This window comes from Zingiber officinale, chromosome 1A (assembly GCF_018446385.1).
Source record: "Zingiber officinale cultivar Zhangliang chromosome 1A, Zo_v1.1, whole genome shotgun sequence".
NCBI classification, from domain to species: Eukaryota; Viridiplantae; Streptophyta; class Magnoliopsida; order Zingiberales; family Zingiberaceae; genus Zingiber; species Zingiber officinale.
The window spans coordinates 140,585,655-140,598,926 of NC_055987.1; the positions used below are offsets into that span (position 1 = coordinate 140,585,655).

The 13,272-nt window shown below is 40.9% G+C and overlaps 1 protein-coding gene across 2 annotated transcripts; it reads right to left on the minus strand.

The window, feature by feature from the left end:
• Positions 1 to 1,926: 1,926 nt before the first annotated feature.
• Positions 1,927 to 4,004, minus strand: LOC122010398 (transcription factor bHLH68-like). Of its 2 annotated transcripts, none has more exons than XM_042566917.1 (7): positions 3,617 to 4,001; positions 3,245 to 3,530; positions 3,067 to 3,156; positions 2,918 to 2,983; positions 2,660 to 2,725; positions 2,355 to 2,426; positions 1,927 to 2,278 (listed from the first exon to the last, which is right to left on the minus strand). In XM_042566917.1, the coding sequence occupies exons 1-7, from the start codon at positions 3,892 to 3,894 to the stop codon at positions 2,156 to 2,158; spliced, it is 981 nt and encodes a 326-aa protein (XP_042422851.1). In that variant the 5' UTR covers positions 3,895 to 4,001; the 3' UTR covers positions 1,927 to 2,155. The 2 variants fall into 2 exon arrangements, with proteins under 2 accessions (XP_042422851.1, XP_042422859.1); XM_042566925.1 differs by having other exon boundaries at positions 2,137 to 2,278; positions 2,355 to 2,466; positions 3,617 to 4,004.
• Positions 4,005 to 13,272: the final 9,268 nt, after the last annotated feature.

The window sequence follows — 13,272 nt, forward strand, 5'->3', positions numbered from 1 at the left end:
GTTATTATCGATGAACTTTAGTTGTGTGTTCGGGGCGAATACGGGATACTCAAGCACATCAGAAGGCCAAAACTAATTTCTCCTCTAGGTCCCTGTCGTAGCCTCATTAAAGTCTCAAGTCCATCCAAATATAAGCTCATCTTGGTGTCCAAGAAGGGGGCCGACCCAATGCTTGGTGACCAAGCAAGGGCCGACCACATTATCCTCTTAAGGGGCCGGCCCCTTGCTTGGTGCCCAAGCAAGAAGGGGTCGACCACAATAATTCAAATAAGGAGGGGTGTTTTGAATTTTTTAAAAAATCATTTCTTTGTAGAAAACTACAAGTTTTAAAAGAGATTTTAAATTTAAAAACTTTTCTTATTTGAATTAGGCCACATGTTTTAAAAGAAAGTTTAAAAGTTTTAAAACTTTCTTTTTTTTTAACCATTCTCATGATTTTAGAAAAAGGAAGAGAAGTTTTAAAATTTAAATTTTTGTAAACATGTTAAAAAAGGAAATTTTTAGAAGAGAAGTTTTAAATTTTAAAATATGTTTTTAATTTTTAAAACTTTCCTTTTTAATATCCACTTTAGGAAATTAAAAGAGAGCTTGTAAAATTTTATAAGAGTTTATAAATTTTTACAAAAGAAATTTTTTCCTTCCTTATAGGGGCCGACCACCCTTGCTTGTTGCCCAAGCAAGGGGCCGACCAATAGGATTAAATCATCATCCAATCAAATTAAAACTAATCTATGATTGGTGATTGATTCAATCAAGAGGAAAGAAAAGGAAAAATAAAAAGAAAAAAGGAAAAACATAAGGAAGATTTTAATTTTTGTAAAATTTTTTTCCTTATTTGCCTTGGGTAAGTATTATAAAAGAAGGGGAGGAGAGGCTTCATGGGTTAATAAAATTTTTTTTCTCTCTTCTCTCTAGTCTCCTCCTTAGGGTGGACCCCTAGCTCTTTATCATGCTAGGGCCGATCACATATTACTTGTGGTTTCTTTAAGTGGTCGGATACAAGAAGGAGGAGAAGGAGGAGAAGGAGAAGAAGAAGAAGAAGAAGAAGGAGACATCTAATTCTAGTCTCTTGCTTGTGCTCTCTCATGATGGCCGGATCTCTCCCCTTCCCTTTCCCTTGCTCTCTTTGGTTCCTAAATTGGTGGTGGTGGCCGGATTTTAGAGGAGGAAGAAGAAAGCTCTTTGGGTGGTGTTCATCTTGGAGGATCGTCGCTCACACGACGTCCAAGGCGAGGCGAGGAATACGGCAGAAGATCTCGAGGTCATTAGCATACAAAGAGAAGGTATAATTAGGAATTGTTTTCCGCATCATGCTAGTTATTTCTTTTTGTAAGAATTCCAAACACAAGAGACATTAGATCTAGTATTTCGAATTAGTTTTTCGAGTTTGTGTTTTTTTTGTTTTCGAATTTATGATTCGATTGTTCTTTTTGGTTAACCTAGAGTTATTTAAGGAAATTAAATATCAACTTTCCTTAAAAGGCTTTGTCTAGGCGATGGTGGTTGCTCCCATATCCAAGAAGGTCATGTGCCTCGCCATGCAGTCCTGGAAGGCAATTTTAGAAATTAATATTTAATGGAATTAATAACATAGGTGGATTTGAATCAATAGTGTTAAGTTCCACTTGCGATTCAAATCTAAATCATTAAGAACAGATAAGTTAAATTTGGAATCAATGATGTTAAGTTCCGTCTGCGATTCCTAATTTAATTTCTAAATAACCCAATAGGTTATTTAAGGAAAAGTTCGATACTTGTATAAAATTTTGTACAGTGGAATCGATATATTTTCCTAGGACTAACCAACGTGAAAGTACAACAAGGATTAAGTGTGTCGAAGAGAAGAATTTAGCTGCTATCAATGATGTGCAGGTCTCGACAGAAAAGAGAAGAACAACTCTTATAGATGGCATGCATTCGTGCCACTGAAAAATATAATTCAAGGAAATTTATAGATAACATTATCGACTACCAACAAAGTAAGTTCATGTATCCATGCATATATGTACACAATATATTCAACCAATATCACGAACCTAATTAACTGATCATTAGTTACAATGATTTTAATACTGCTACTAAATCGAGAAGCCTCGTGAAGACTGACTGTAATTAACAAGTTAATTTCTCATCATAACCTCCCATTTCAAAGTTATTAATTATGAGCCCAGAAACTGGCTGCGATGTCTTTCTGATCTACTTGCAACGTGAAGGAAGCCGGCGCCAGGCACAGCCCTCGGCTCCTCAAGTCCTTTCCGCCTTCCTGATCACCATCATCCTACAAACATGACACGTCAAATGCATGCGCTTTCTTCATTTAAATAGCAAGTCAGGGAAGCATTAATTGAACTCACCACTTGGTGGTATGATCCATGGCTGTTGGTGGAGTCCCTCGATGCCTTCCCTATATACGGGGAGCTCAGAGCCTGCACGAAGTAAATTTCTTTCTAATCTCTGAAACACACGCTGTGTACACATGCGACAGCAGAATGAGACAAGAGCTTGGCGCAACTATAAGAACTACACAAAAGCTGTGAAGTTCTGCACAAAAAGATGCTCGCGTGCTGCCTCACTTGTCCTCTCACCTAGCTCATCGAGACCCAAACAATATTCTCATCCCTTTAAGGGGGAGAGAGAAAGAGAGAGGGAGAGGGTGGACCTGAATTTGACCGTGGAGGAATCTGATGTAGCCGATGGCTTCCAGCAGTACAGACGCAGTGTCAGTCTGCAGGACAAATAGACTCGTGTGTCAGTAATGAGCGTGCATTGCCATGGTAGATAGATATTGGAAAAGTTTCCTATCGGTCTATAACCTTGAGGTAAGAGTGACAAACTCAAAGAACCCTAAGGCTGAAGATGGATTCATGTAATGGTGCACAGTACATTAATTAATGAATTTACTACTACTTAGTAATACCTTCCCAAATGGAGAAACTAGCTGATGTAGAGCTGCAATCCTATCTCCCAACTTCTCCGTTCTAACCTGTAAACAGAATATAAGAGATATAAAAAATTATTCAATTCACTAATGTAGTGCTGGGACAATTTCTCATGCGAGAAAGGAACCTTGAGAGGTGACACTATTGAGGAGGCTTGAACCCTAGCCTTCTTGAAAGATGGACCACCACTGTTGCCATTCCACTTAGCATTGAAATTCTAAAGAAAGCAATTAATAAGCGAAAAAAAAACTTGAATTAATCAACCATAAAAATCAAGGAATATATGTTTAGTTAATAATTCTTACCTGATCAGGTGATAAGTGATGATGGTCTGCTTGGTGATTTTGCTTTCTCTGTGCTGCTTTGCTACTATTTGAGAAGTCTAAGATATTGTTGTTGCTGAAGCTTGTAGTGACACAAGACCTGGGAGATCTACTTGTTCCCTGTTCATCTTCTTGGTGATGCTCTTCAAAATTGCCACAGTAACTAATATCTTCCTTGAGTACATGGCCAACCAGATTTTGAAGATTAGTGGATGATTCAAATATTGGAGCGTATGTGCACTCTCCCTCTTCCTCCACCAAATTTCCCCTGTCACATATATTTATATATAAATCACAAGTCTCATTATGTGCATGTGTTAAAGGGAATAAAGAGATGAAGGGTGTTGAAATTACAGCAAGAGTTGGCTCCATGACTCAGGGAGCTCTTGTGATCTTTGATCATGGCAAGGGATCTTGGGACTAAGTGCCTTCAAGAACTTAGGGAATTCCTTGGAGGAAGACAGATTGGGCATCTCCTGAGGTGGCACCATCATCAGCTCATTCATGCTCCAGAAACTAGGGCTTGGTGAACTCCCAATCATCATTTGCTGCACCAAGGAACTCTCATGCTGCTGCTGCTGTTGTCGTCGTCGATGATGATGATGATGATGATGGACTCCTCCTCTATTCATAGATGGAAGACTCTCCTCAGAGTTCAATTCTTAACTTCGAGGTCAACCCCTTGAATACTACCACTGCTACTACTCTGTACATGGTATAGAAGGAGCCTTTTCTTTTTATTCACCTTCCCTTCCATCCCATCTTTTGATTAAATAATACATATTTTTCTTCTAACTTTCCATCTTTCACTTTCTTTTTCCCTTGCTTTTTTGCTTTATCACAAAGTTGGCCAACAAATGGGGGTGGCAGCTTCATGAATAGCGAGAGAATGTTTTGGCAAAGATTAGCTAATTAGGGTTAGCCTTATAGATGTAGATATAGACTTGATTAGCAAATTTTAATTCTTTCAGTTGTCTATATCCAATAAAGTATAGATACACTTGAAGAATGTTAGAAAAATTAATCTGTTAGGTGAGAGATTTAATTTGGACCACCCATATAATAAGTCCATATAAATCACTTTAGACTTACTTAATCATATGTTATTTTTTTTTTTGTGTCCTTATAGAAAACTGTTAGCTTCTTGTGATCAGTTATTTATAGTTTATTGATGCCGGTCTTTGAGAATGTTTCTGTGGGGTTAGATTTCTTAATGTACAAGTAAAGCCTGAGAGATGCTTTAAATATTTTTTCCATTTTTCTGTGATTTTCTTATATATCCATATGAATTCATATTTTACTTCGTCTTTCAACTACTGATCTATATATGAACATTTTAATGGCATTTTACTGACCAAGTTACATGTAAAATAGTGACTCACTCATGTCTTTAATTATAATTACTTTGATGACTTATATTTAATTATAGTTGCTTTGTACTCAATACAACTAGCTAATAAAGAACCTTCCACGGATTCAACTAGCTAATTACAATTATTTTACTATTCCTAGATTATGTGAAGGGAAATAATTACATGGTCAGCTTATAGCCGAACGCTAAGTAATTAGGGGATGAGAAAGGTTTTTTTTTTCTTGGCAGACGAATTGATCTCTTATTCTATTATAATATATTTGTCATCCTCTATCCAATTGGCATCTCGTGAGAACTTACAATTACTATTAGATGTGAAAAAATTAAGGCGATTCGCTCGCCTCCGCTAATTTATCCCTAAGTTAATACGGAGGAGGTAAATCACAAATGACTACTAACCATTAGTACAGATGACCTAGACATAAGAGCTCGTAGGTGAAAAGACTATCAAGCACCTCTATTGAATGTGACTAATGTGAGATGGAGGAAAATTTGATCGAGTCTCTTTGGAATGGATTCAACCTCCCATTCATTGAATATTCTTTGGGGTTGAGTTTTCTCAGATGGGTCTAGTAGTTAGCGTATGAAGTATTACCATCATGAGGTCTGGGGTTCGAATCTTGACAAAGTCGAAATAAATGTCTCCCTTATGTGCTAGTCATTATTCCAAAGGTTAGTAGTCGTCATGATTTACCTCCTCGGTGTTGATCCTGAGACAAATTGACAAGATGCTAGGGACGAATGTATTCACTATTTTACCATCATTTGTGGTAATTGACTTCAATTTATGACAGGAATTCACTTCATAGATTTCTGGGAAGAGAGGAGAAGAGCTGTGTACGGTCTTTTAAGCCTTTTTCACTTGATATATAAGCAAAGGCCGGACACAAAGTGCCTCTGCCTCAGGCATCATCATCTAGATTATAACTATATATATCTTTTTAATTCTAAATAATTTAATTATCCTAGCACATAGAGGATTTTTTAAAAAAAAATAATTTTTTTAAAATCACAATTTGTAAAAATATATGAATTTTAAAAAAATTATAAGGTGATGTTGATAGGTGGTGAATCAGTCTGTTTTCTTTGACAATTTACATTTTTTTCATTTAATTGAGGACTTAAGGAATTGGAATCTCGAAGATATTAGGATTTTAATTCTTAAAAATGAATTAATTTGTTAAAATCATTGCCATGATCATCATAGTTATTTAATCAAGTGCTAGACAAGTTAAATCTTAAAGATTTAGTATCAATAGGCATTAGGCATTGTCATGATCCTCACGGAGTTGTCATGTCGATCCTGATCGTTTTGATATTGACTATATAATTAACTTTTTCCCCTCTATTAAAGTTGATTCAAGACAACTTAGATTAACAAAGCCTTATGCACGCAAAGTTAAAGAAAACTTTATTGTTGATGAGCCAAAAGCTCCTGATAGAGCCAAAAGAAAAAAAAAGAGATTGAGCTCAATTAATCACCAAAATATAAAGGTAAAGGGGAAGAGGAAAAAAAAGAAAATAATTGGCTCCACCAGGAGCACGCTTGACCCTCTAATTAGCTCAAGAGTGACCACCCTCAGCATGTTATTTCTTACCATTTTTTTTTGTTTTTTTTTCCCTGAGTTATGATGTCCGAGTAGGATATCCAGATTGTCACTCAGATACCCGTGGTTCAAACCTTAACTACGACGTATTTACATGATTTTTTTCTCCAAATGAGAGCACTACAAAAAAAAAGTAGTTTTACCGACGGAAATATCCGTCGGTACATGCCCGTATCGACAAATTTCCGACGGAATTTATTCCGTCGGTAAATATCCGCCGGCCCAAGAGTTCCGACTGAAAATATAATTCCGTCGGCAATATATACCGACGGAATTAAATATCCATCGATATTGTTGGGAAATAACAGTTTGCAAAATTGGCATAAATCTCCCGACGGAACTTATTGTTCTATCGGGAATTATCGACGGAAACGATCGTTCCGTCGGTAATCATCGACGGAACTAGCTAGTTCCGTCGGTAACCTATCGAAATATGTGGTTTCAATACTTTCCGACGGGAAATAAAAAAAAAATTCACAGATTCATTTCGTTTACATACTGTTCTCATATACATTTTCCAAATATATAAACAAACCATCACAATCGATGGTATTATACAATTCACACAACAAATACAATCCACAGTAAATATAATTTACATCAAATATAATCCACACACGTATATATATCATATGACAATCAACCACTAAAAAAATCCACCAAACAAAACATTTTCCATACAATCCATGGCTAACCAAATCTAAGAATATATATTCCACACATATCCATATCTAAAGTCAAGTTTACATAATACATACCAAACTAGAATGTAGTCCAAATTAAATAAGGTAAGAACGCGAAATCATAAAGAAAATCTTGTAGAAAGGCAAATACAAAATGATGTATAAATAAACAGTTTGCATATATATGTATAACGAATTTTATATGAAATGATAATACCTGAACAAAAATGAGCAAATGATGTAGTGAAGAGCCTAATATGACTGAACGTGACTCCTGAAACATATAGTAAGAAAACCTTTAGAAATAAACATGTTATAATATCAAAACAGGCTCACGTTCTATATAATAAATAAAAAACTAAAGTGCAGTTGAACAAACCTCAAAAAAGTTAATGATCACCATCTGATGGATCTTAAGTCTCCTGTGACTCAGAACCCAGTGATGCCTGGGTGAAAGAAGCCATGATCGCCCGCATTTGGGCCATGAGATCTTCATTACTCTTGTCACGTTCAGCTCTTTTTTTCTCCTCATCAGCTCTCCACTGATCCATATCAGTCATCCTCTGATCCATTGATTTCAGTTGAGAACGCAGTTCTTGATTTTCACGTCTTAAAGACTGCATCTCACTAGAAGAAGAGGAACTAACACGACCTACTGGATTCCTCAAACGATCAAATGTCACTTTGGCCTGAGAGCCAAGGCCGTAGAGGGTGGAGTTTTTTTGTCCTTCCACCAACAATATCATAATAAATCTCATTTAGATCGTCGGTGGATAAAGACTATGACTCTCCACCCTCTGTTGATGGCTGAGATGCTTGAACCACCCTTTCTGTCATTTGTTGCTGGATAAAAAATAATATAATATCTAATTTGATTTGTATTACTAATTACTAATCAAGATAGAAATGAACAAATGTAATAAAGTTAATAATCTTACATGTAGAGTTTGAGATCGAGAATCAACAAATGATTCATCCTTCTTCTTGTGGGTCTTGAGAAAAATCTCCATACATGTAGGCTGTCGGGCAAGCTCACGTTCCTACATTCAAAAAATTCGGGAAAAAATTAGTATGCTCAACAATACAAGGTTGGTAATAAATACAAAATTTGTTACAAAGTATGATTTTAAATTATACTCACCAGATCCATAGTATGCTCAACAATAGATCTGGATCCTGACGTATGCCAAGCGGTTCCGGTGCTTGGGCCACCTGGCTCTATATTCCTATTTGATTTTGCCTTTTCGGCATTAGCTTGCCACCTTTCTGCAGCCCAGGTGGCCGTCCATGCATTCCATATCGCCTCCAAAACATACGCATGCCTAGTGTCCTTCTTTCTCATGTAATACATATGATCTCTGTAGAGTTTGGCATAGTAAATATTCCATGTAGCTTTAAATTGGTCTTCTTGCCCGTCCACCCATGTATATCTTTTCTGTAATTATAAGTTAAACATTTAGTTTAAATGATAACTATATTATAGAATGTGAAATATATTAAATTTACTTACCACAAATTCATTATAATAAAATAGCTTCATCTCCTGGTCTACATGCCTCCATGTAGTACCAGACGCGCTAACTCGTTCCTTGAATTTTGCAGTGATATATGTGGCAACTCTGTGCCCATCTGGAGTGAACATGCACAAAATAATATGAAGTTATGAGAAATATATTATAACTAAAGTTATATATAAACTTGAATTAATAGTACAAAATACTTACGAGCCCCCGACAACAGTAATAACCTTGTAGCATGGGGTGCCACAGGCTGCTGCTCTGCCATAATGATATCTGCAAAATAACATTGCAACACATCATAATAAGGTCTAAAAACCTGATAATATAAATACAAAACAATATGAAAACATTACTTACCGACGGAAATAATAATGTTAATATTTAATCATCATTAACATCTGACTAATCTGATAGATCGGATGAGTACGATAGAGGGGGGGGTGAATATCGTACTCTTTTAAAAACTTTTCTTTTAGTATTTCAAAATAATTTGAGTAAGCAGCGGAAAATATAAAGGGACAAGTTCGTTTACTTCGTTCGGAGCCTAGCTCGACTCCTACTCGAAGGCCCGCGATCCTTGATCGCACCGATGGGCAAATCACTATAGCTCTTCTTTCCGAGATCCTCGGAAAGAAGCAGATCGTACAAATGAGCAAGATAGTAACAACCCTACTATCTTGCTTAAGTGAATTACAATGCAAGCTTATATAAAAATATACCGACAAGTAAATGCAGTTGTAGCTTTGGTCGGCACTTTCGGATAGTGTGGCTTGCTGAGTTGATGAAAGATTGTAGCACGATTTGCTTGCAGAACAGAACTTGAGTCGATCAGAGAAGAGTTGCTGAGCCTCAGACCTCGAGCTCCTTTTATAAGTGCCATTGTTGTTCGGTCGACTGATCCCTCTGTTCGGTCGACCGAACCCGCTCCCTTCCTTCCTTGCTGGAGTCTGACGTTGGCTCGATCTTTTACATTAACTGATCTTTAATGGTTCGGTCGACCGATAATCTTGTTCGTGTTGGTGCAACCTTAGGTCAAGGTTGACCTGGTTGACCCGACTCGAGTTGACCTGACTCGAGTTGTATTTTGATGTTTGACGAGAATAGAAAAGTTGTATCTTGATGTTTGACAAGAATACAAACTTGGGAGATTGTGGGTGCAACCTTCGGTCAAGGTTGACCTGGTTGACCCGACTTGAGTTGACTTGATTCGGTAAAGTCCAAGCATGGAGCTTGGCACGGGAAAAGTCCAAGCAGGGAGCTTGGCACGGAAAAGTCCAAGTATGGAGACTTGGCACGGGAGAAGTCCAAGTATGGAAGCTTGGCATGCGAAGTTGGAGAGGGCTCGGCAGCTCGTTCTCCGGACTAGGTTAGAGAGGGCTCGGGAGCTCGTTCTCTGGACCGGACGTGGAAGTCGGAGAGGGCTCCGTAGCTCGTTCTCTGGACCGGACGTGGAAGTCGGAGAAGGGCTCGGTAGCTCGTTCTCCGGACTAGGTCAGAGAGGGCTCGGGAGCTCGTTCTTTGGACCGGACGAAGTCGGAGAGGGCTCGGCAGCTCGTTCTCTGGACTAGGTTAGAGAGGGCTCGGGAGCTCGTTCTCTGGACCGGACGTGGAAGTCGGAGAGGGCTCGGTAGCTCGTTCCCTGGACCGGATGTGGAAGTCGGAGAGGGCTCGGTAGCTCGTTCTCCGGACTAGGTCAGAGAGGGCTCGGGAGCTCGTTCTTTGGACCAGACGAAGTCGGAGAGGGCTCGGTAGCTCGTTCTCCGGACTAGGTCAGAGAGGGCTCGGTAGCTCGTTCTTTGGACCGGATGAAGTCGGAGAGGGCTCGGTAGCTCGTTCTCCGGACTAGGTCAGAGAGGATTCGGTAGCTCGTTCTCTAGACCGGGAAGGCTTTAGGGTTTAGGGCTGGGAAGCTCTAAGACATTGGATCGGTCTGGTGACCGATCCAGTGATACTCTGATTGTCTGGATCGGTCTGGTGACCGATCAGTAACCAAACAGAATGTTTCTGTGGGTTAACTGATCGGTCTGTAGATCGATCAGGAAACAATCAGAGGCAGAGAAGGTAGGGGGATCGGTCTGTGGACCGATCCACCTATAGCCTGATCGGTCCACAGACCGATCAGGCTTCGGAACCGATTCTCACAGAGAGTTGGGGATCGGTCTGGGGACCGATCAGACTAGGGCCTGATCAGTCCACAGACCGATCAGGGTCCTCCTGGACCGATCAGGATGGAGCCTGATCGGTCCAGGCTTAGCCGTTGTGACTCAACGGCTAGATTTCTGGGTTCTTCTTTGTCTTCTTCGCAGGTGCAGGATATAAGACTTCTACAGTAGACGAAGGAAGATGTTACTCTTCCTCACGAGACTGTGATTTGAGCTTTGCTGAGCTCTGTGTTTCTGAAGCTTCGTGTGAGCTTCCATCGGCTGGTTTTCTAGCTGCTGTTGTTGGATCCGTGAAGTTGCTGCTGTTGGTGTAACCTTAGGTCAAGGTTGACCTAGTTGACTAGACTCGAGTTGACTGGACTCGAGTTGTGTTTTGATGTTTGACGAGTTATGTTAGACAATGGTTGTATCTTGATGTTTGACAAGGATACAAGCTTGGGAGATTGTGGGTGCAACCTGTGGTCAAGGTTGACCTGGTTGACCCGAGGTGAGTTGATCTGACTCGGAAAAGTCCAAGCAGGGAGCTTGGCACGGGAAAAGTCCAAGCAGGGAGCTTGGCATGGGAAAAGTCCAAGCAGGGAGCTTGGCATGGGAAAAGTCCAAGTATGGAAGCTTGGCACATGGGAAGTCGGAGAGGGCTCGGTAGCTCGTTCTCCAGACTGTGGTCAGAGAGGGCTCGGGAGCTCGTTCTCTGGACCGGATGGAAGTCGGAGAGGGCTCGGTAGCTCGTTCTCCGAACTGTGGTCAGAGAGGGCTCGGTAGCTCGTTCTCTGGACCGGATGTGGAAAAGTCCTGGTGAGTGAAGCCAGGCAGACGGGAAAGTCCTGGTGAGTGAAGCCAGGCGGTTGGAAAATCCTGGTGAGTGAAGCCAGGTGAAAATCCTAGTGAGTGAAGCTAGGTGGAAGTCCTGGTGAGTGAAGCTAGGCAGTTGGGAAGTCCTAGTGAGTGAAGCTAGGCAGTTGGGAAGTCCTGGTGAGTGAAGCCAGGCAGTTGGAAAGTCCTGGTGAGTGAAGCCGGGCAGATTGAAAACCTGGTGAGTGAAGCCAGGTGAAAACCCTAGTGAGTAAAGCTAGGTGAAAGTCCTGGTGAGTGAAGCCGGGCAAGGGAAAATCCAGATGGATCAAGGGTGATCGGACATCTGGTGTTGAGAAGGTCAAGTAGGTCAAGGGAGTGACCGGATACAGGTCAAGGTTGACCGGATGTTGGTTTGGAAGGCTTGGGACTTGGTTTGGCAAAAACCAAGCTCTGGATCGATCAGTGGATCGATCCAGTGATACACTGGGTATCTGGATCGGTCTAGTGACCGATCAGTAACCAAACAGTAGCCTACTGAGTGTTATCTGATCGGTCTGCAGACCGATCATGAAACAACGATCAGAAGGCAAGAAGCTCGGGGGAAAAGGAAGGGGATCGGTCCCTGGACCGATCAGAGAAAGATCTGATCGGTCCCCAGGACCGATCAGGATGAAGCTGGACCGATCAGGAGCATGCCTGATCGGTCCAGACCTTAAAATCGATCAGGGCTTAGCCTGATCGGTCCCCATTACCGATCAGGAGCTCTTTGGACCGATCAGGTTGGAGCCTGATCGGTCCACATCCTAGCCGTTGCGTAGCAACGGCTAGTTTCTTCTGTGTCTTCTTCGCAGGTTAAAAAAAGAGTTCGAGGGCCTGTACAGTGACCTCCTTCCTTCTTGCCCCTGCTCCTTGCTGTGCTTGAGCTTTGCTGAGCTCTCTGCTTCGTGAAGCTTCGTGTGAGCTTCCCCGGCTGGTCAGTTGCTGTTGTTCTTCCGTGAAGTTGCTGCTTCATCAACGGAAACCAGTCGAAGGCAAGCAAGGTGTTTTACATTCATATTGTTTGTATTTCTTGCTGTATTTCTATCTTGTTGTTGCAAGTTATTGTGGCGAGGTTTCTCCACCCACAAGGAGTATTTATTAGCCGGTTCTTCGGGGTCTCATCCACCGACGGATTGATAGGCTTCGTCCACCTTACGGACACGCCGAGGAGTAGGAGTTTCATCTCCGAACCTCGTTACATCGCTGCGTCTAAGGTTTGATCTTCTCGTTCTCGTTTCTATTATATTATTTCCGCTGCGCTAACCTAGTTTGTAGAAAGAAAAGAACAAATTTGGGGTCGGCTATTCACACCCCCCTCTCTAGCCGCGATCATCGATCCTAACAGCTGCTTCATCAACGGACTCCAGTAGACAACGAGAAGACAAGCAAACTTGGTAGGGTGTTTTTACATTCATATTGTTCATTGTTTCTTGCTCTATTCTTTGTACTCCATTATTGCTGTTGCAAAAGGAATTGTGGTGAGATTTCTCCACCCAGAAGGAGTATTTATTAGCCGGTTTTCCGGGGTCTCATCCACCCACGGATTGATAGGATTCGTCCACCTTACGGACACGCCGAGGAGTAGGAGTATCATCTCCGAACCTCGTTATATCGTCGCGTTTGAGGTTTGATCTTCTCCATTTTCGTTTCTACTCTTTATTTCCGCTGTGCTAACCTAAATTGTAGGAAGAAACGATAATTTGAGGTCGGCTATTCACACCCCCCCCTCTCTAGCCGCTATCCGAAGGTCCTAACAAGTGGTATCAGAGCAAGGTTGCTCTTCGTCGGATTAACACCCGGGGGAGCACAAGCTAGAGAATGGATCTACTTGG